Here is a 22,254-nt window from a genome sequence, read left to right as displayed (position 1 = left end):
GAGAAAAACTGAATAAATTGGCTATGACAAAATGTTTAGTGGCTACATGGAAAGCCTAAAAAGATGGTTTGCTTTAAATGCATTTGTGCATTTTTTGCAGCTAAAATGTGCCTCAGACCATATATTCTTCATGAACTGCCACACATTTATTTCCCTTTATGTCCCTTTTCTGTCATTCTATTCTATCGCTTCTGTCATGTCATCCCTCATCGGTGTTTTCCCTTCTTTACTTTCCTGACTTTACCTTTCTCCATCCTCCTCTTCCTCTGGGTTCCTTCCTCCCAGGTGAAGCAGCATGTAAGCACATCTTCAAGATCCCTCTGTGTAACTTGGTGGGGCGCAGCATTGAAAGACCTCTCAAGTCCCCTTTGGTCAACAAGGTGCTGACGACACCGGCCTCCGCCGCAGTGCCCACAACTCCTCTCATCTCCGCCACGCACTCCCTTTCCTTGTCCCGAATGGAAATCAAAGAGATAGCGAGCCGCACACGGAAGGAGCTGCTCGGTAAGCAGAAAAACTGTTATACAACTAATAATTTCAGTTGTTTTAACTGATTAATTAGTGTTGATAGTTGTACAAATATGCCTATTGATTTTCTTGCTGAAAGAGGAGAAGGTAACTCGGGTATATAAATGAGATAAATAAGAACTTAGAGCCTGCAGCAAGTTAGCTCAGCATAAAGACTGAAAACTAGTGATGTGCAATACCACTTATTTCCTTTCCAATCTGATACCAAGTAAAATCCGGGCTGGTATAGCTGATTCCAACAGCGATACTGATGCTTTGTGCAAAAAAAAAAAAGGGAAAGAAAAGAGATAGGTCCAGACCACAGAGAGTGTTGAGAAGAGGAGATATAAGATGAATATATAAGGGCTAAGTTGCAGCTTTTATTAACAACCATATTAATAGTGCCACCCTGGTCACGGTGGAAACATTTCTTAGACTATGAAGGGACGTTTCTGCAGTCCACATACTGAACTGTTGGAGGTGGCACTACTCCATACTACATACAGTATATACAGGGCCCCTTTACACACCATCTTGGTTGTTGTTTATGTCCCTCGTATCGGCAACTGCATATGAAATCCACCCTGTTGCTATGAGACTCCAGACTTTTTCTAATTCAGATTTTCAGTGGCTCAGGCAATTACAGAGCCATTGTTTGCATATGCAGAAGGACTTGTAGTTCCTATCAACTGGGTATTCTTTTGACTGTTCTGGTGATAGTGTAGTTACTTTCTACTGTGCCCCCCATTGAAGATACAATATACATTTACCCCAAATTAGCCTACTGATTTTCAATATAATACGTATTTCTGATCTTTTAACATGGGGAAAAAAAATCTTAGAACAGGACAGTGGGATCGGAAGTATCTATTTCAGGATCAATCTGCACATCACTACTGAAAACGGGCAGGAAACAGCTGACCTGGTCCAGCCAAGGGCAACAAATTCCACTTGCTAACACCTATAAAAAACACTAAGTAACATGTCATATTCTGCACTATTTCTTGAATGAAAAGCAAAGGGGACTCTAGGGAAGATAGTTGCACTTTTTTTGAAACAGAAAAACACATGAAATGCATTATAAAGAGTGAGCTTCAGAGGTGCTGACAGCAGTTTGTTCCCTTCAAACAGCCAGGCTAGCTGTTTCTCTCCGTTTCCACTTAAGCTAAACTAACCACCTGTTTGTATCTTCACACTGAATGCACAAATGTCAAAACAGTATTGATCTAATTATTCCTTTATGCCATGTCCATTTTCTCTTACCTTACCAATGAAGGCTTGACGGAGGAATCCAGTGGGAAGTCAGATAGTGGAGCAGTCAAACAGAGGAAGATGAGCAAGAAGAACACTGAGGAAGAGCCCAAAGCACGAGCACTGACGTCAACAAACAGCGACAGGTGACGGCGAGCAATTCAGTAGCAACAACAAAACATTTAACAGTGGCATAATGCTATTGGAGCTTGAGGCATACCTTTCTGTGCACACCAGGTTAGTCTCCGAGTCCACCGAAGCAGACCTGGACGTCCAGCTGCACTGTTCGCCCAGTTCCGAGGTCGAGCCAGAGAAGGTGGTGCTGCAAGAGGAGAGCCTGCCTCTCGCTAGCGGGTTCTCCCTCTCCACATCCTTCGAAGATGATGTCCTGGACCTAAAGTGAAGACAATCCCATCATGCACTTCTCTGCCCACCCACTCCTGTGCTGTCACCACTATTTTAATATTTTGGTTGGTTTGCTTTTAAATTGCTGTTTGTTTGTTTATACCTCTGTATCTTGGGTCTCCCCATTCTTTGAAAAAAAATGGGTGCAGTGGGAGTTGGAAGATGTTTCTGTGTGTGTTTTCGCGAGCAGCCCCTCAGCCACTGTGCATTGGACGTTTGTGTTGCCCCACAGAAAATAACCCCAAGAGGCAATGAAGCAGTGTGAGAGTTCTGTAACAGCTTCGAGATAACGGTTTGGTCCCAAACCACAACTTGAATGTAAATCTACACACCGAGGCATGACCTAAACCTGTGTTCACAATTCCCCCTTAAACTGCTAGAGCTTAATGTGTGCTGTATATTATGTGATTATTTCCAGTCCACTTTCAAATGGTGTATAATATGAATGTGTACATCTGTTTATATATGAGAATGCATCCACACTGACAGTCATGGATGTCTGTCACACCTGTGATGCATATTTATAGACATATAAAATCAATTTTATTCCCACATTTAGTAAAACTATGTTTAATGCTCTCTGCACATATTGGTCCTTATTCACAGTACACAGGTAAACAGGGCTGGAGGCAAAGTCTCCCACAAGTGCCATTTTCTATCATTTCCACTGAACAGGAAAGCCAAAAAGGCCAAAATGTGCAAAGTTACACCTGCAATTGCATTGTTTGTGCATTGTCTACACATTAACGTATGAAAATTTAATACGTTAATGAGTCAGGTACAAGTTACAACATGTAAACAACACATTAAAGGTTGATCACTGGCTGTGGACAGGTCAGGTTAAACCCGGGTGTCCCAACATTACTTAACAGGAACAGCTTCTGTTATGCATCTGTCATCTTTAGGAACATTATTTAACTGTATGTTGTTGTTTGCAGCTGCTGTTTTTCCTACTCACAATAAAAACAAACCCCATAATAAATATAAAAGAAAAACACACACACATAAATGTAGCTATTTTGCTGTCTGGTACAATTCACTGCCAGTATAGGTCACCCTGTCCTAGGTCTAATATAAACCTGCTACATAGATGTTTGAGATAAGGTTTAGTATACAATTCAGTATAGATGTTTGAGATAAGGTTTAGTATAATGACATACTGTATGTCTACAATTCACATCAATTTAAAATATTTTTAGCATAATCTATTAATTAATCTAAGTAATACATATTACAGAGGGAATTTAATAAGGCTGAATACGTTTGAGGGGCTGTAGATGTAATCTTCACTTTAAAAATAATTAGTGTGAAGATTCAGTCTCCTTAGATAACCCTACAAAAGTGGGGACATAACAACCAGACCAGAAATACACTATACCAGATCATCTTCCCCGCCTGCACCTGTCAGTGGGTCACAAATGAAACTAAGTGAATTGTACCGGATGCAGGAACAAAAGCTTTTCTTTTAAACTATATATTTGTGGGGAGGTTGATGCATTTTCTGTATGTATAATATCTTAACTGAAAAAACCACCTACATAAACAGTTAATCTTCCTAAAGATGACTATGGAAAGACTTCTTGTTAAGTAGCAGTGGGGCGCCCCTTCAGTTTGCAGAACTGGTTTAACCTGACTTGTCCACAGCCGGTGGGAAACGAGCCACGATCAACTTTTAATGTATTATCAACGTGTTTGTTACATGTTGTTAACATGCACTTTGTGTTAACACCAAATTTACACTCGTTAGACAACACGTAGACAGTGTCACCAACATGCAAACAATGCATGGCCGAATATGAAAACCTCACTCTTTTGGCCTATTTGGCTATCCATGACCATAATCTGATGTCTGACAGTAGCAGCCATGACTGTAGTCCACATTAGATTACTATGGTGACCCACAACTCCCTCCAAAACGTGTACTGCAGGCACTCTAAGCCACCTGCACTACACATTTTGTTCCATGAGAATGAGCAGACCTTAAATCTGCATTACTCACCTTTTCTGCAAGCATTCTGCACCAAAAAGTAGCTGCTTTGGGAATCACAAGGCCCGCAGTGTCATACCCAAACACATCAGCATAAGGTAAATGACAACCTGAAACGAAAAAAGAAGTGTGTTAAAAGGAACATAAACTAAAAAGTGTACAATTAAAAATAAATCACATAACTAAACTGAACATATAGCCTACCTGTGGGTAATATAAAACAAAAAACCCTTTTAGGGATTCAGCACTGGGACCATAAGCCCTGCTGTTTTTATTTCAGATGGCCAGTAAAACACTGATTTACAGCCGGGACACCTGCTGGGTTGCAGCTATGAATTCTGGGCCAATTCACTGAACAACAGTGGTACTCCACTTTTCCTTTATCCCTGTTTTACAACCATGGACCTGTTGACAAACTGTTGTATGCATCTGGAAAGCCACCACGGGCACTTGGTTAAATTTACTGATCAATTACCAGCCACATTCTTAACTAAACTTACAGATTTTTGACCTTAGCCCCTTTTATACTGCCCATGCAATGCAGGAGTTTTGTGCTAGTTTTCCCCTTTGCCACTCTAAAAAAAGTACAGTACCAGCATGGGGGTCAGTGTTGACCCTCCAAAATGCTGCCACAAGAGGCCAGGATTCCAGCAGCTGTGTAAAATGACCACAGTTTGCTGGCCTTTTTGAGTTTAGTGTAAATCAAAAAAGCCATGGTGACAAGGGTCAACACGTCGGCAGTTTGATCTCTCTGTACAAAAAGGGCCTGACAGCGGTTATTAACAGTAACTGCCAAACATGAACTCATCATCCGTCATTCAAAACCCGTCTAGAAATGACAACTTTTTGCCTGAACTATTTTATTCCTGCTTGTTCCAGTGTGTCCCTGACACCCTGGCCTTTGTTAGGCTATTATTTAAATTTTAACCTAATCCTACTTTAAACTCTACTACCCTACTTTCATAAAGTTGGAGGACTCTGAAGAAACAGTTCAAATCAGAGAGCAGCAGAGGCAGACATTAAGACTTTTCAGCCTTGAATTTAGTTTCTGATGAGCCAGCAGTGGCCCAGACAGAGGCACAGATTCTAGAAGTATATAAATTTGTCCTTTTCAAATGAATAATATACTTTTTTGCATGTGCACTGAGAAGTTAAATAAGTGCTGTGACTTTGGGTGAATGCAAAATCAAACAAACGGGGCAAAGGTTATGACCAATGAACACTATACAGTCAGTGAAGCCAAAGGAGAAATCTCTAAGGATCAGAAAGGCACCAGATTGGGAGCACTGGTTCTGACCATGCTGTCGGCATGAGAGCGCCTCTGTGTGGTGGTTTCACAACACAGCAGCCTTCAGATCTTGCATGAGCTTCCTCCCCTTACGTCTTTGCTCCGTTCTCCTCCTGCCTGACTCAGTGTGACCCGTTCCAACACTGTAACACAACTCAGACGACTAAATGAATGAGTGTGACTGACTGGGGGATTGACGCTTCTCCCAGTTAAGTGGTTCCTATTTCTCCTTTATTTCTGTCGAGTACTTTTTGTTTCTACCTCCCCTTGGCATAGTCACTGTTTTTTCTTTTTTTTTGTATTTGAATCTATATTTACTGTTTAGACTGTTGCTGAATCTCTGTGATATCAAAACAAAAGAAAATTTACAAAAAAAAACAAAACACCAAGTGTCTTAAAATATTGTATTGCCATTGTTTTTAATGCCAAGTACTAACTTGTAAATGTTTGTGTATCAAATGTGGCCTAAAATGAAACTGAACTATATTATTATTATTATTATTTGAGCAATTAAATAAGTGCTGTAGACCACTGCTGTGAAGATAGTTGATTCTGTTCATTGATATGTAATAAATATTTATGAAATCTGATTTATTTTTTTATAGTCTTACATACAGTCATGGTAAAAAATAAAAGTACACCCTCCTTCAATTTAATATTATTTATCAGGTCCTAAAAATATAATTGTGTGATCCTCACCAACCTCTATAAACAAAACAAAATAAAAACCTCAGGTGCCAACAAAAAACATTTTAATATGCAGTCACTGTTTCCCAACATTCAAAGTTCATCCTTCATATTTCCACAGCCATTAAGACAATAACCAGCAAAACCTTTATGTACAGATTCCACCACATTCAGGAAAAACTGGTTCGTTGTCCCAGCAGCATTATCCAAAAAATGTAAATTAGGATCACACTCGATGACATTGATGAAGGCCGGGTGGCCAAACACTGTCTTCTTGCAGAATAAACTGATTTCTCGTCATTGAGTGCAATCCTAATTTACATTTATTAGAGAGTAATCAGCAGCCAGACGTTACTAATCAAGTGCACACAGGATTTGTCAATCATTAAGGAGTGTGACTACCTCTAGAAAAGTAGAACTTTTGGCAGTTTGGTGTTCTGGAATATTGAGGTGTGTCTGCATCATGCCAAGAAAAAAAGGACATCAGCCATGACCTCAGGGAAGCAAATGTCACTGCTCATCAGTTTGAGAAAGGTTATAAGGCCATCTCCAAACTATCTGAAATCCACTGTTCTGCGGTAATAAAGACTGTTTACAAATGGAGAGCCTTCAAGACAGGTGTCAGTCTTCCTAGGAGTGGGCGTCCCAGCAAATTCAGTCCAAGGTCAACTTGTTTAATGGTCAGTGATACAAAGAAAAGCCCAATCATGTTACTTGCAGGCCTCTATTGGGGCGATAGGCAAACTGGAGGGGGTCTACAGTGTCCGGGACCATGTGGTTAATGTGTGTGAGGACCAGTTTCTCTAAGCACTTCATGGCGACTGATGTGAGCACCACCGGCCTGAAGTTGTTTAGAGTGCAAGGGACTACTGCTTGGGTTAAAGACAGGTTGAAGATGTCTGCATACACAGTAGCTAGTTGGTCCCTGCAGGTTTTCAGAACTCTAGAGGAGACACCGTCTGGTCCCACAGACTTATGAGGATTCACCTGTTTCAGGGCCTTCAGAACCTGTGTGTGTGTTACCTGATAACGCACACACAGATCTGTTGTGTTTTTTGTTTTTAACTCCACATACAACTGCCATTGTCAGGATGTCGATTTGTTTCTGCTGCAGTGTTTTACTCAATTATACTGTATGTATATACCCTGCAAGTTTCAGAAGCAAAATATTTTAACCATGTCTAAAGTGAATTAAAGTGAATATCTTTATAATGAAGGTGTTTTTATCTATATATTTTGCTCAGATTACCTTTACATTGTGGGTAGGATTTTAAAGATTATCAATCATCCAGCACCTTTTGCACTAGTTTAAGTACTACTTACTATGAAACCAGTAGAATTTAGTATTCTTCTTTCCAAAAAGATTAAAGTCACTATCTTTATACTGCAAGTGATTTTCTGCCTCACATTAGGTTACCTTTATAACCACATAAAAATGGTCAAAAACTAATTTAACTACTTGAATGACTATCCAAATATCCAGCAAGTACGCCTGAAGAATGCCAGATTTAACTCTGCTACGGCTTCTTCTGGCTATAATTGTGATTAGATCCTTGCAATTTCTTCAGAGGTTCAAGCTTTGCAAAGACATGCCTTCGTGCTACCATGGGGATACACATCCTGACTATTTCTGCGCTTTATTACAGTTTGATCCCGATGCATATTTAGAAGGCTGCGCGCTCCCGTGGACCCCAATCACTTTTCCAGCAATCACTGACACCTACTGTCATCTTAACACAACTACAACGTGCTATACACTGTTAAGCTCTACGTCTCTCAATTTTCGCTACGAAGTCTTTCAGCAGTTCTTCATTATGCAGCAGTAACACACACGCACACACACACACACACACACACACACACACACACACACACACAAGAACAGCCCCTTACCATTCTCGGTTGTTTGTATTCAAGGTGTGTCATTATCCCAGTGATCATAGACCCAAGCATTAGTCCAACAAAAATGCTGACATGGAGAAAATAGCCCGTGTTTGCAATTTCTTCCAGTGGCCTTTGTTATTTCTTTGTTTGTTAGGTCACTGATACTCTGGTTCACTGTTAACAACCATATGACACTTCATCTTCTTCCTGTGGTGTTTATTGGAGGTTGGCAAGCCAATCTAAGGTGCATTACCGCCACCTGCTGGGCTAACCATATGACACTAACCCAGGGACATTGTAGTGTTTTGCTAGGCTTTACACTTGAACAAACGCCTAAGTTACATTTTTAGAGCTCCCATTGGACAGTTAGCACGACAATCAATATCATATCAATCAGCCAACTAACTCGACGAGATACAGCCAAAAATCTTCTCAATGTAGCCCTGGCCAATCACGGGTTTTGATAGAATGATTGACAAGCTGGTTAGCCAATGAAATTCCGAGTTCAAAGACTTGGTAAAATATAGTATCCGGGTTTCCTACCCTGTTAAACGACTTTTCACTAAATCATTATTTAATCGAAAGGTACAGAATAACTAATATGTAAATAGTCATTATTTTTTGTGAAATAAACATTTTAATGAGTAATTTAATTTAGTACACAGTTTGTACAAAAAATATCAGGTGCTGTAACAAAATACCTGTGGGCACAAATATTATTCAAAATTTTTTACCATCTTGTGGTTTCAGATTTTTGTGTGTCAGCTAAGATGTGTGTTTCGTGTTAAGATGAAAGAGAATGTGTGGCATGTGTCTCCCTGTTACCCTGAAGGTGCAGGCAGGTTGAGACGAACACACTTCTGATGCATACACAGGCCACAGTTACGCCCCCATCCAAGACATGTCATTAGCTTGTGTTTCACCCACATCAAGGTTCATTCTTTCAAAGCAAATTATTTTTCAGGCCTCCCACTTCCTAGGGTTCTTTTCCTTTCTCCACAATCACAAAACATTCTGGCTCTGTAATTTCAAGTTCAGCCACTGATAGGAAAATTAGTCCAAACAGGATTACTAGGAAAGTATGTTCTGAAAGCTGGAATATATTAGTTTGGAGCAAATCACACATGAGCAAAAGGAACAACTGAGCCATAAAGATGGAAAACATTATTTCACTCATAACACTTCAGGCAATATGAGATGATTGATATGCAGATTTCAAGAACTGTAATCATGTTAAATGCATCACTGAGCATTCTCCTGTATTTCAGGGCCTTTATGTGGCTTCCCAGAAATGTCTGGCCCCTCAGGATACAACAGGCAGCAAAACACAGCCCAAAAGGTCTTACATAATGTGTGGAGGAATGCTGGAGCTTTGCCACAAACTTCTGGATCACCTCGCTCTCACACACAAAGTGGGGCCCCTTTCCCCTTAATGCCAGAACACACTGTCCCTGCATGGCCAAAGTCAACAATGACCTTTTAGTTAAAAGACAGTTAAATAAAATAATATATTTCTGAATTCAAGATTAGTTTAGCGTGGTTGTGAATTGTTTTAATTCCAACAAATATGTGTTCATGGAGTTAAAACATCTCTTTGTACATTATATGGAATAATAAATTATCATTACAATACTTTAAACATGCTTGAAATGTTTTACAAAATTTCCACATTTCATTTCTTTCTCTGCAGGTTGTTGCAAGAGTCCAAACTCAGTGTCCTTTCTTCTTCCTTATAAAGGACTTGAAAGACATTTTCACCCACATAGTAATAAGCACATCAGTTTGCATTCCACCGGGTGCTAATTCAAATCTTTCAACGCATCGTCAATGATCATGCCAGGATCCATTATGCTTTTGTTGAATGTAGCATGCAAGCAAATATTAACACAACAGATGGAATATCCACACAGGAAACAGATACAATACGCACATGAATGGCAGTCTGTCATGTGTGTAAACACCAAAAGGGGCAGGGATTAGCATGTAGTGTAGTGGTGTAAAATATTCCAAAGTGGCTTAAAATAAATCTATGTAACAGTCTGAGAGAGAGTTTCAGGACAGGTTAAAAAAACAAAATGAGTAACAACCTTCATTTTCATTTTAAATACAAAAGTACAGTACAAAATAATGTCTTCAGTTCAATTTCAAGATATTCTCATATTTGTAAATAAAACAATAAAATACTGACAAAATCTCATAAAACCCAGCACTAGTGTTCTCAAACACTGTGCAGGAGGCTATATTGCACTCTCACTGACATCCTTGTCTCTTAAGTTCTCTCTCAGGCAACCTCCTTGGCTTTTTCAGACACAGGTCACAAATTGTAACTACCGCCTTACGACACAGAACACCACCTCTACTTCAGTCCCTCATTTCTGGATGTTTATGCATATGCTGCAACTGTCACGAGAACCTGCAGAGCCATGGAGAAACAAGCTATCTGTGCAATGATGTAGGCCAGTGAGCGAGTTGGTGCTCGCAGGGCAAGCAAGTAGGCAATGCTGTGTAGCACACGACCCATGAAGAAGACAAGAAAGTGAAGGCGGGCCACTGTCAGTGAAGGTCCAGTCATGGAGTAGACGGTACCCAGGAAGAAGAAGGGAAGGATGTTCTCCATGTCATTAATATGAGCTCTATAGGAGACAAAAGATTCAGTCACACATAGCTACATGTGTATACTGCATATGTGACTGCAGACACACACATCTGTTTTCATAGCCTCTCAAGTTGGCTCAGCTACATACGATGCAGTGAAATGATGACATATAAAGTATGACTGTTATTTCAGTAATTCATTCCAATTTTGGATTATTTTATGGTTTCCTCTGCAAGTCGGTCGATTGTCTGGATGGTGAAACGATCTTGTTTAACTAACACTGTGGAGTGTTAATGAGTCACCTCACTGAGAGGTGACGCATTAGTTAATTGCAATCTGGGTAAAACCTGCTCATTTCACATGATTCATACAACAGCAGAAATGTGAAACTTTCTCAGCCCAGCCAGATTACTTTATCTACTTCCTCTCCACCCACTGGGTCCAGCTTTTTGTTATTAGCCTATTATTGTATAGGGACCCTGCCTTGTTAACAGCTGCTCCAGATAAGAGCACAGTACAAAAGTAGTAATTACGCTTGAAAACTATTTCAACACTTTATGTTGAGGAAATTCATAAACATAAATACTTAATCACGAATCAGTATTTGTAAATGCCTCCCAATGCACCATTGTTTTCTAGCATAACTTGATAGGCAGTCCAGGGTAGCAGAATAGACAGAGAGGAAAAACAGAAGCAAATGTTTTTACTAGTCAAAAACTAAAACCAAAAAACATCTTTCCTTACTGCCGTCACATATCATTTTCTGACATGTTAAATCAAAGCCAAAAGCACAACTGCTCCAGGCTGCCAGCTGTTGTTGAAAACCAGTAGAGGAAAACGCATCTAATTTGGAAAATCTTCACTGGAAAAAAGTTTTCATATTTCATACTTTTAATATTTGGCACAGAACCAAGTCACAGACGTTTCCACCACCTCTGGAGGCAACAGCTAAAGTGGATAATGCTGTAAGATAATAACTGCTGGTATTTTCTTATGGTTGTAGTCTGCCTTTGCATAAAGCAACATATTTGAAAGCACTACAAAATCAATTTAAAACGTAAAAGCGTGTCGTGACAGTGTCAAACCTTCGTATTCTCACCTCCGGCATCTTTCCACGTCTGGGTCTTCCCTGTGATATTGTAGACCTCCGTGTCTCAGCGCGTCCTCGGGGTTGGCAAATGCCTTTCAGGGAACAAAACAAAACTTTCAGTAAAAATCCCCCCTCCATGATTTAAGAAGCAGTATGAGTTTTCAACACTTTCCAAATCATGGACTCACCTTTTTGCGCAGACGCACTTGTCCCGTTATTATCGCCAAAATGTACATTTTTATCACCAGAAGCACGCTGTAGAAAGCAAAACAGGAGAAAACCTCGTTTCCTATCATGAATGCCATTGCCGTGCCAGTTAGTCTGTCTGAGGCGAGTTGCAGACCAGAGCTCTGGAGTGTGTGCGCGCGTGCGTCAAGCTGCTGAAAGTGAGAGTGGACCCGAGGGGAAGGCTTTTTTGTACTGGGTGATGCCTCCACCCACTCGCCCCGGTGATGATGCCAAGTTGAACGGAAGAGATGGAAATGCGTCTTTCGTTTTTCTGTGATTCCCAGGGTGAAATAACTTGGCACGACCAAAAAGTTACATGAACACTAATATCAGATGACTTAGGCTTAATAAAAAATACCACACTGTAGAAATGCTGTTAAAAATTCTATTTAAGTAAAAAACTTAAGGCTATTAGCAACAAAACATATTAACAGTATCAAAAGTAAAAGTAAGCTACTCATTATACAACCAAATGCCCCTTGGGTAACATTTCAAAAACATCATACGTTTTCACTAAAGCAAATTATAAATCTTTAAAACAAACTGGAAAATCTACAAGGGTGGGGACAGAAGGTGACTGGGGTGTCACCCCTACCTGGAATCTGATTTGCATACAAAACACAAAAACAACTAAAGAGATGCAAAACTACTAAAAAATAGGCACACAACCACCACAAAGAGACACAACTTTTAAACACATGAAACAACCACAAATACATGGAAAACCACTTAAAAGAAACACATTACTATTATAAAGAGTCATAAAATGATTAAGAAGAGACATGACATACCACAAGGAGATGCAATATGACAACAAAGTGACACAAGACAACTTAAAACACTCAAAATGTCTGGGGTCTATGTCCAGGGGCCTATTTTCTCATAATCTCATAACATAACAAATAGACAGTGTTGTAGTCGAGTCCCCAGTGTTTGAGTCAAAGTCCTGGATTCGAGTACTACAACACTGCAAATAGAAGCTATTATTTCATATTACAATATTTAAAGTTGTTTTGGCATTCATTTACAGAACTGAATAAGTTATTTAACTTAATACTTAATACATAACTACTACCATATTAGGATCAGTTTAGAAATGTTTTCTATACCTTTTGTCATATTAATGAGATCTACTGTAAGTAAGGCAGCTTTCAAAAAATGAACACATATGATCTGAGTCACGTTTATTTGACTTCCGGAGCCAGGGCGTCTTTCTTCTGCATCTTGTATTAGGACAATAATTTCACTTAAGACCGCTGGCAAAATATGGGTTGTGGAGCAGTTGCAAAACAAAGAACATTTCCATTGCAATCTGGATCCTGCTTGTGTCATCTGCTACTAAGTTGCGTAACAGCACAGTCATAATAGTAATACACTATTGTGAAAACATTTTGCTGACAGTGAAGGTGTAATGTAGTACATGGAGTAATGTACTCAACTACTCTACATGTACTTGTACTTTACTTGAGTGTTTTTATTTAATGTTACTTTTATGCTCCACTATTTATACAGGGACATGTTGTACTTATACTCCACTACATTTATCTGAAGGATGGAACAACTAGAAATCTGAAAAGATTTTAAACACAAAATGCATAATTGTTGATAAAATGTAATGTAAAGATTCAGCTGCCTAACAGTATTTAATTACCCAGTGACAATACTTCTGCTGCACCAGTAATAAAAATGTAGTAATATAATGTGTGATATTATAACAACATTTTTAAAGGACATTTTACCTTTTTAAAGTATATAATAGTATATAAAGTGCAGAGTAGTAGTCAAATTCCTAAGATCAGAAGTACAAATACCATAATGTAAAAGTACAGAAGTCTTATCAAGTAACTAAAGTATCAGTAGTACAAGTTTTACAGAATGGTCTTTATTATTCAGGTAAATTGTTATATATTATTGTTTTACAATTACTAATACTTAAATGCATGATTCTCAAACTTTTTCTACTGGGGCCTCCCTCTGGTGGGTATAAATATTTTTGAGCTCCTTCCCACCCCCACCCCTGACTTAGCCTCGACCCCCTCCACCACCCTGAGGAGAACTGCTGCATTAATGTTTAAGCAGTTGGTAATGCGGTACATTAACTTTAGTTACTATATATATATATAATATACAAAGAGACACAAAACTACTAAAAAGAGATGAAAAATACCACATAGGCTACATATAAATATACAGTATATTGTATATATACAATATACTGTATATTCCCTGAACCAGTATACTGTATAATAAAATACCGGTAATAAAATTTGTAATAAGACTCATGGAAACTCCCTGCAGTAGCCTGCTTTGTTAAAAGACAACAGACTGCACCTCATCCTTTTAAATGCCAATAATCACATTTATTGCACAGTTCATGTGTATTTCATCATATTCATTTACATGTTTGTATTATAACACCTGCTGGTTTGGTTCAGTGTCAGCCATCAGTCGCCTGTGTTTGCCAGTCCAAGGTGAGAGAGCTGCCTGAGCTGGTGTCATCACAGCAGTCCTCCGCATCAGAGAAAGAGGACATGTAGTGGAGGCCAGTCACTCTGTGGTAGCCTCCCTGGAGCATCTGTGGGTAGGCAGCAAGCTCCATGGCCCTGCGGCCGGTCCTGCTCACTCTCACAGTCCACATATCGACCAGCTGGGAACACATAGCACAGCCCATGGTGTGTGCAAACTGGTCAGGAGACAGATCATACAGATGTGCACAGTTACTCTACACGCTCGCACAATACATCTATGACTTATGCGACACAAAAATGTACTTATACTAAGAGCTTATGTTTTGACAGACATTTAGTAATCAAGTACGTTTATAATGTGGAGGACATTTGCTAAATTACATAGTATATATCAATTATGATCACGTATGTTTCATAGATTTGTCAGCTATATCTACATAATATGGATGTACATTTAAGTAAATGTTCAGGTAAATGACAACATACTGACATGTACTGAGCCTCTTTAATGACTCATTTTATTCTTCCTATTACAACTACAGAATATTTATTGCAAAATATATGTGGAGTGGTTAAGTATATTTAACATTTTAATTAAATAAAATAATATGTTCATGTTTGTTTAGAAAGAGAAGTCTCAGAGTTTTACAGTTTGACTCTGGAGTGTAAAATGCAGTCTGAGCTCATGTGAATGCCCGTGAGTAACTGCTTCTCTGGATTATGTTTATCCTTTTTTTTCTGTAAAAGGGTGGAAGTGGAAAAACAAAATGAGAGGAGAAAGGGAAGTGCAGCGCCAAGTACCACAAAACAAAGAGTGTAGTTCTCTCCTGTTTTCAACCAGCAGCAGTTTCACATCCAGCTCTGCCTGTAGGAGTGACCCTACATTAAAAGGTCATAGAGTCCTAACCAGTCTGTCTCAAGCTGTTCTTCATCCCTCAGAGCTGCTAGACATGGCATGTAAATATTTGAGAATTCATAGACAGAGGAACTGAATCAGTGAGCTACAGTCTTTCCAGCAAATATTCTCTCAGTCCAGGAGACAACTCATCTGGTGACTCGCTCCTATGACGATGCTGCAGCACTTTGATTCAGCTTGAGCTGGGTGCAGGATCACCGCAGGGCCTGTTTATTCTGGTTCACACTGCTTTGACAAATTTCCTGTGTCATGCTAGTTATCCTCCTTTCAGATCAGTAAATGTCTGTGGAAAGAAATAGATAGATGTTAGTTAGTGTCAGATTAATGTAGCGATCAGAATAAAATGTTCTCTCCTTGTATCAGCCAATCAAAAGTCATTTGTATGGCAGCTTTCACTCAGGTTAGTGCATTTAAGACTGACAAGCTAATGATAAGACAGACATAACAATTTGAGGCTAATGCACACAAATAAAAAGATGAACATATGATAGAAAAAATAAAACATAAAAGATGAAAAAAAAACAGATTAGAGACAATAAAACCCGTTTTCATTAAAATAAATGATAAAAAAAAATATTACCATAAATATTCTAACTGAAAGCTGGGTAAAATTTTAAATATCAGGCAGTTGACAAATATCAACATCTTGATCTTTTCTTTAGAACACGGAGCCTGAGGGGTCACCCTGGTTCATAAATTCCAAGCATGTCAGACAAATACGTTGCTGCCACACCATGAAGTGCTTTAAAGACAAATAGTTCTAAAAACAACACAACAACTCAATAGTGGTTTTAAAATACCTGCAGTGTGTTCTCTTTTTCTGGCTCTAGTCAGCAGCAGCATTCTGAATCAGTTGTTACTGATGTATGACTCCTAATACACATCCAATTTGTTTCTGCCAAAATAATTAGATATCCACAGGAGTGCTGTGAGCACAGAAGAAGGGTAACCAGTGCTACTCTGAGGTAAAATGAGGGAACCACTCAAGTGTTCATAATCTGGAATATTAAAAATGTATGTATAAACCAGACCGTATCCAGTGTGTTCTAACAGCTGCAGCATTAAACAGAAGTCCCATCCACATGAAGCATTCTATCTAATAACATTACATTAATGCTTTCATGTGATGAACTGCTGTGGATACTGTATGCTCTGTACAGTTAGTCAACACCAAGCCACAAGGGAATCTCTTTAGGAGAGCCCGTCTTCATATTAGCACAGCTATATACATGCTTAAATGGTAATTATTTCATTTAATTAATAAAGGTCTGAACATGCCCTCATAAATCTGTTATCTGACCTTCATCTTGCACAGAGTGAAAATGACTATAATGGTGAGGAGGGAGAGAGCCACACCCATCCTGTCCAAGTGAATAGACAGAGCAGGGACAACCCTCTTACAGCCAGCCTCACACTCCCCTTCTGTCCGAGACTTTCACTGTATTGTCATCTGCTGATTTAATATTCAATGGTCTGTACAACTACAGCTATGGGATATTTAATTATTCATCAATACATCTGGTGTCTCATGAAATGCATCTTGCAGAGCATCCAAGTGTCCCAGCTTTGATGTCACCTTCGTATCAGTGATCTATAACAGTGTCAAAGCTGTGTGTGTGCTTCATGCTCAGACACACGCAGTGCAGGAAACATGCCACTGTTTTGGTAATGTGAAGTGGACAAATGCTGCAGCTGCATGTGTGTGCATATAATTCTATCCCCTAACACATTATATGTTCTGTTTTTGGCTCTTACCTGAATTGTGCAGTGTGACGGTTGTCCTGTCTTCACATATAAGCAGTGTGTGCATCATATCCTCTCCCCAGGCCGGTGTGTTTTCTTCTCGGTCTGCTTCTGTCTGGGCTGGATACAGCTCAGCATATGTATGGGACTTGAGATGACATCACAGCTGCAAACAGCTAAAATTGTCTCTCCCTGTCTCTCACTTAACTATATTTCAGTAGACTAAAAACAGTTTTAAAAAGTGTGCAGACACACTACTTATAAGTGAAGTGTGATTTTTTTTTTTTTTTTTTTTTACAGCATGATGTGGGCAAACAGAGTTTATAATCAGTATCTTATGCTAAATTATTATGGCCTACTAAAAATTAAAATAATAATAACAATAATAAAGTCAGATACCCCATCTCCAACTTACAAGTCCAAATGCACTCAATGTTTGGGTCCAAATCATTAGTCCTCAAGTCTAAGTCGAGTCACGAGTCTTGAAAATCAGGAGTGAAGTCTTGGACTTGAGTACTACAACACTAGCCCCAGGGTTTGCTGTGTGGCTATTTGTTTAAACATCCATTTAGCATTTCGATAAATGAATGAAGGTCTTTAACCCAAATTGTGACATAACATAGGGATTAAGATTAGGTAATAATGCAGGTAAAACACCTAATAGACTTTATCATATTAGTGTGCTTTACTGGTGAATACTGCCAAACAAAACTGCAATGAATCAGATTAGTATAAAAAAGTGGCAAACACTGAACCTGGGGCATTTGAGGCCCATAGAGAGATGGTCTTTGCACAGTTGGTGACAGTTTTGGACTATAGTATGAGTGGCATGCCAAAAAAACAAAAAACAAAACAAAACATACAGCAAATTTTATATTTTCACAATGTTCTCCCAGCCAGGTAAAAATCCACATCTTCTGAATGAATAGTTTTAGAAAATTCACATCATTTTCATTAGTTCTATCACACATTAAATATAGTCCTGAAGCTGGTTAGCTTAGTTTTGCATAAAAACTGGAAACAGAAACAAATTGCCTCAGTCTGTCAGTGAGCTTTTACACTTTCCCTTTGGTACAGATAAAGACAGAATTTCTTACCTTTGTACAGAACTATGCTAGCAGTTTCCCCCTGTTTTCAGTCTTTATGCTAAGCTAACTATCTCGCAGCTGTTCAAATTTAACAAACATGAGAGTGGTCTTGTCATTTGACTCTTGGCAAGGCAGCAAATGACAACTGAAGTTCCCCCACATAAAGTGTGTTAAAAAATATTTATCCAGAAAAGACTTTCTATTTTCTTCGATTTTCAGTGTTGTTTGCTTTTATCATCACAAAGAAAACACATGCAAATCAAAGACCAGGCAATTTTAATCATTTAACCAGCCATGTCTAAATACATCAGTTATGTGGACATTAAAGACATCCCACTGAATTGAGCTCAACCACTTAAGTTCCGTGTTGTCAAAGCATCACCATTACAGCCACACACTGTGAAATGTAGGGAGTCATTGAAATTCTGCTGCACTGTCTGCAGGGTGCCATGATATAACTGACTTCTGTCTAATCACAGCAATGCTTGTATTTCCTGTTAAATGGAAGGTTCACACGCATAGCTACTGCACATGCTGTAACACAAGCAAACAAACTCACAGGCGGGGTTAATTAAGTAAATACCATTTGACATTTCTTAACAACGCAACATAATTACCTGCACTGCCCTGGTCTTTACTGTCTGAGGTTTGCTAACTCTTTGATGACAGAGCTAAGATTGCACAATAATGAGTCTTTTTTCATTGCATTCATATCTAAATATAAAACACATCCCCTCAGTATTAACATGATCTCCTGTAGAGACAGTCTGGACTATATCTACTGCATCTGGACAGTGTGAAAATAAAAACTGACATTACAAAACTGTTTTCTTGAAACAAGTTGCTGTACTCGCTTGTTCAAACTGATGAATAACTTTAAGCAGGTGGAAATAGATTCCTGTAGGTCATGGTCTGGAGTAAAGCTAATAGACGTGGGCAGGCTGGTGTTTGACAATCAGGTGACAACATTACCACCATTAAAGATGGCTGCCATCCACTTGGTTTTGAACCATGTTGGCCCTGATGTATTCAGGATATGAATCTCTGTTGGAAACTATACGAATGTTCGCTGTTTGCTGGGTTAACTTTAGCCATTATAGTGACATTAACTAGGTTGTAGTGCAACCTTTAGTTTCAATGTTAAAGTGCCTCTAATCAATATTTATGACAGTTTATTAGATGACAATATAAAATGGGTTGTTTGTGGTGATGAATGTACAGAGAATTATCATCTGAATCTACAGGTACTTTATAGCAAGTTTCAGCTCCTCGTTTATCTGCTTCAGTGCACATCTCCAAATTACTGAATATATTACTTTGTAAAAGCTGTAGCAATTGTTTGCTAACAATTCTGCCATATCGAAAAAGGTGATGATATGCCAGTATTGTGTGCACAACTTGTTTCTGCTGCCCCTAAGAGGCTAAAAAAATAGCTACTAAAAACAGGTAGAATAAGGAGTTGACAACAATAAAACACAAAAGTTGATTTGCTGTGCTGGCCTTTGCCATTAGACAGTTTACAGAGTCACAAACTACCTTCACTTGACTTGTAAGAACCCTCCGGCTGCCTTCCATTTACTTGCTCCAACTTGCTAGTTGTCTTAATTATTGTGACGATGAAATTTAATATAGTTCAAGTTAATAGTATTGGTCACACCTGTGCTTTTTCAGTTATGACAAGTCAAAATATCTGGAGGCGAAATGACTATAAACACATGGGTACTCTGCTTGATGGATAAATTGCCAGGGGGGATGTTGAAGTTGCCTTTCTGATAATTACATTTATGAATATCTGCTCGTTGAACTTGTTGGATTTTATAATCTGTTTATAACTTAAAGTGACTAATAGGAAACTTCATGGTGTTTGATTCTTCATTGTGAGGCAGTTTTATTAAAGTAAGTTAACAATACCAGGTCAATACCAGTTTTCTGTTAGTATGCTAGTTTTTTTTTCTGCCAGTCTAATAAATATAATTTATTTTGAGTTCTATTCATTTCTACTGACAAACTAAAAAAAAAAAAGTTTATCATTTTTTCATCTCTGTATTGGTACTTCCTGTAATGACTTAGGGGATTTTACATGAAAAGTTAAACAGAAAAATTAAAGTGAAGACATGTTCAGAATTTTTCTTGTAATTTTTAAAACGGTATATTACTCAATATAACAGAAAAATAATTATTTCCTATTCCGCAGCTCCTTCTTTCAAAATTCTTATTAATAGCAATCAGTAAATTAGACTCTTTATTATATTAGACAGAAAGGTTCAGTCACAGTTAACATTATTATGTTGACCTTGTCTTTAAGTGTTACTCACTACCACAAAGCCACACTTTAATTGCTTAAAATGTTATGGGAAACATTTCCTATGCAGATCTGTAGAATATAAAAAGGCAAGTGTGTGATTGATCTATTATGAGATAGAAGAGGAGTTGGTTTATTTACCTAAGCTTGGAATGACTCTCTGTCATTTTCCCAGATGTTACCATGGCACATTGATCTTGCTCTGATTATTATACAGTATATTATGAATTGCACAATATAAGCAAATCTACAAACAATATGCAATGTTTCATTTGCTTTTTCAGATTAAAATGCAGTTTCTGTACAGCAGTCAGTTCACAAAAAAATTTTTTAAAAATCATCTGCTCAACTTTGTGTTGGCTGCTTCGATCACACACTTGTTTACAGTCTGATCTGTTTGTCCACTTTTCTCGATACGAGTGCTGTGGTCAGGGGACCGTTTTCACTTCCTGTGTGGGAGGAGGGTCAAAGTTCAAACTTTATACCAGAATGTAATTTGAGTAAACTTTTAGCAAAGACATCTGTATTGTGTCACTTTAAAACTGATCTTTAACAATGATTAAATCTCTAGATGCATAAATATTTTTACAAGAAAACACCTCACGGTGTAACATTAAAATTTTTGGATGATCTGATAACCAAACATGCACAATTAATAAATTATATGGCAAAAAAAGAGAAAACACACTTGCTCAGTCAAATAGCATCATTGAGATCTGGATTTTTTTTTTGTTTGTTTTTTTTTTGTTTTTTTTTTTGCTAAATTCTGAAAGCCCCCTACTGGCTTGAATGAGTATTGCATTACTGGTCAATGTTTAGCTATTATAAACATTTCAATGTCTCTATTGTGATCTACATTTATCCATCTTTTTATGGAGAGTGTGGCACAGACTAAGAAGGAATGGGCCAACATTTCATTTATTTTGAACACTTAAATGTGTTGTATGTTTGAACTGGGCATCTCATACTGTCAGTCAAATGTTCTTACTGGTCCAAAAAAGTGTTGCAGCTGCATGCATTTTGAAGCTTTTCAAATGCAAGGGTCCCTGAAAACCAGCACATGCATGTTTCGTAGTTTCAAATAAACCTGCTGTTTTTGTTTTAATTCATTAATCTAATAATTTCACTATCTTAAAAGGAACAAAATACTCCCAGTCCTGAGCGCTCAGCGTACTGTGTATTTAAGGTTGGAGGTGCAAGATTTATGCAACACCTCTCACTTCACGTTGCTTGTTGCTATGTAACTAGTAAACAGGCAAATAACAAAAAGCTCGTTATCTCTCTTGGTTGTTGCTTCCACTGAAGAAGAAAAAGTCCTCAAACCAACAGGGTAGTTCAGCATTCAGGCTTGTGACACCAGCAGCTGTCTGCCTACCAGAGCCGGTTTAGTATTATACAAAACTTAGTCACTACAGAGGCCAATGAGTCACCACAGCTAACAAAAACAGCTCCGGAGATGTGAAGTTACATCTTATTTTTATACCTTAACACTGAGAATCAGAGTTATCCAATACATAAACTATGTGATTATTATGTACCGTTTCAACCCCCTGTGACACAGCTTCAGAATAACACGTTGCTACATTTACAAAATGCTCACAACAAGGTTTCTTCACCAAGGTGCAAATTCCTCAGCTTCCTGTGAGACCAAGGACTGGAAAGGGGGATCACAAGACCTGGTGATAGTGAAAGTTGAGAAATAAATTGAAAACAAATTGACTCTTCCTAGAGCTCTCAACACAAACAGGCTGGATTGGATTTACAGCTGTTTATTAGCTAGAGGTGCCTTCTCCATTATCTTGGCCACGTGGGTA

General features: G+C 38.5%; 3 protein-coding genes across 9 annotated transcripts in view; 1 reads left to right on the top strand and 2 right to left on the bottom strand.

The window, feature by feature from the left end:
* Nucleotides 1-3,380, top strand: part of garnl3 (GTPase activating Rap/RanGAP domain like 3) — a 42,335-nt gene extending 38,955 nt beyond the window's left edge. For all 4 annotated transcript variants that reach the window (XM_020587332.1, XM_020587330.1, XM_020587331.1 and 1 more), the window contains 4 exons: nt 286-504; nt 1,784-1,904; nt 1,996-3,267; nt 3,305-3,380. In XM_020587332.1, coding sequence (XP_020442988.1) covers nt 286-504; nt 1,784-1,904; nt 1,996-2,161 — 506 coding nt within the window. In that variant the 3' untranslated portion in view covers nt 2,162-3,267; nt 3,305-3,380. The remainder of the gene's footprint in view (nt 1-285; nt 505-1,783; nt 1,905-1,995; nt 3,268-3,304) is intronic.
* Nucleotides 3,381-8,701: 5,321 nt separating this feature from the next.
* ptges (prostaglandin E synthase) lies at nt 8,702-12,126 on the bottom strand. The gene is made up of 3 exons (XM_020587325.1): nt 11,884-12,126; nt 11,705-11,787; nt 8,702-10,642 (listed from the first exon to the last, which is right to left on the bottom strand). Exons 1-3 carry the CDS (start codon nt 11,998-12,000, stop codon nt 10,393-10,395), a joined length of 450 nt encoding a protein of 149 aa, XP_020442981.1. The 5' UTR covers nt 12,001-12,126; the 3' UTR covers nt 8,702-10,392.
* Nucleotides 12,127-18,555: 6,429 nt separating this feature from the next.
* usp20 (ubiquitin specific peptidase 20) overlaps nt 18,556-22,254 on the bottom strand; it is a 16,165-nt gene continuing 12,466 nt past the window's right edge. For 3 of the 4 annotated variants that reach the window (XM_020587323.1, XM_020587322.1, XM_020587324.1), the window contains one exon: nt 18,556-22,116. The gene's annotated coding sequence lies outside the window, so the exon portion shown is untranslated. The remainder of the gene's footprint in view (nt 22,117-22,254) is intronic. The other variant, XR_002273734.1, reaches the window with a different exon arrangement.

Source organism: Monopterus albus, unplaced genomic scaffold (genome assembly GCF_001952655.1).
Source record: "Monopterus albus unplaced genomic scaffold, M_albus_1.0 scaffold453.1, whole genome shotgun sequence".
Classification (NCBI taxonomy): domain Eukaryota; kingdom Metazoa; phylum Chordata; class Actinopteri; order Synbranchiformes; family Synbranchidae; genus Monopterus; species Monopterus albus.
This window is presented reverse-complemented; position numbering and strand designations above follow the sequence as displayed.

What these genes read in the sequence shown, in the direction of transcription:
- ptges (XM_020587325.1), bottom strand. Translation starts at nt 12,000, where the DNA reads ATGGCATTCATGATAGGAAACGAGGTTTTCTCCTGTTTTGCTTTCTAC. An exon ending in AAGTGCGTCTGCGCAAAAAG is followed by an intron (nt 11,788 to 11,883) that starts GTGAGTCCATGA and finishes GTTCCCTGAAAG; the next exon opens with GCATTTGCCAACCCCGAGGA. An exon ending in GACGTGGAAAGATGCCGGAG is followed by an intron (nt 10,643 to 11,704) that starts GTGAGAATACGA and finishes TGTCTCCTATAG; the next exon opens with AGCTCATATTAATGACATGG.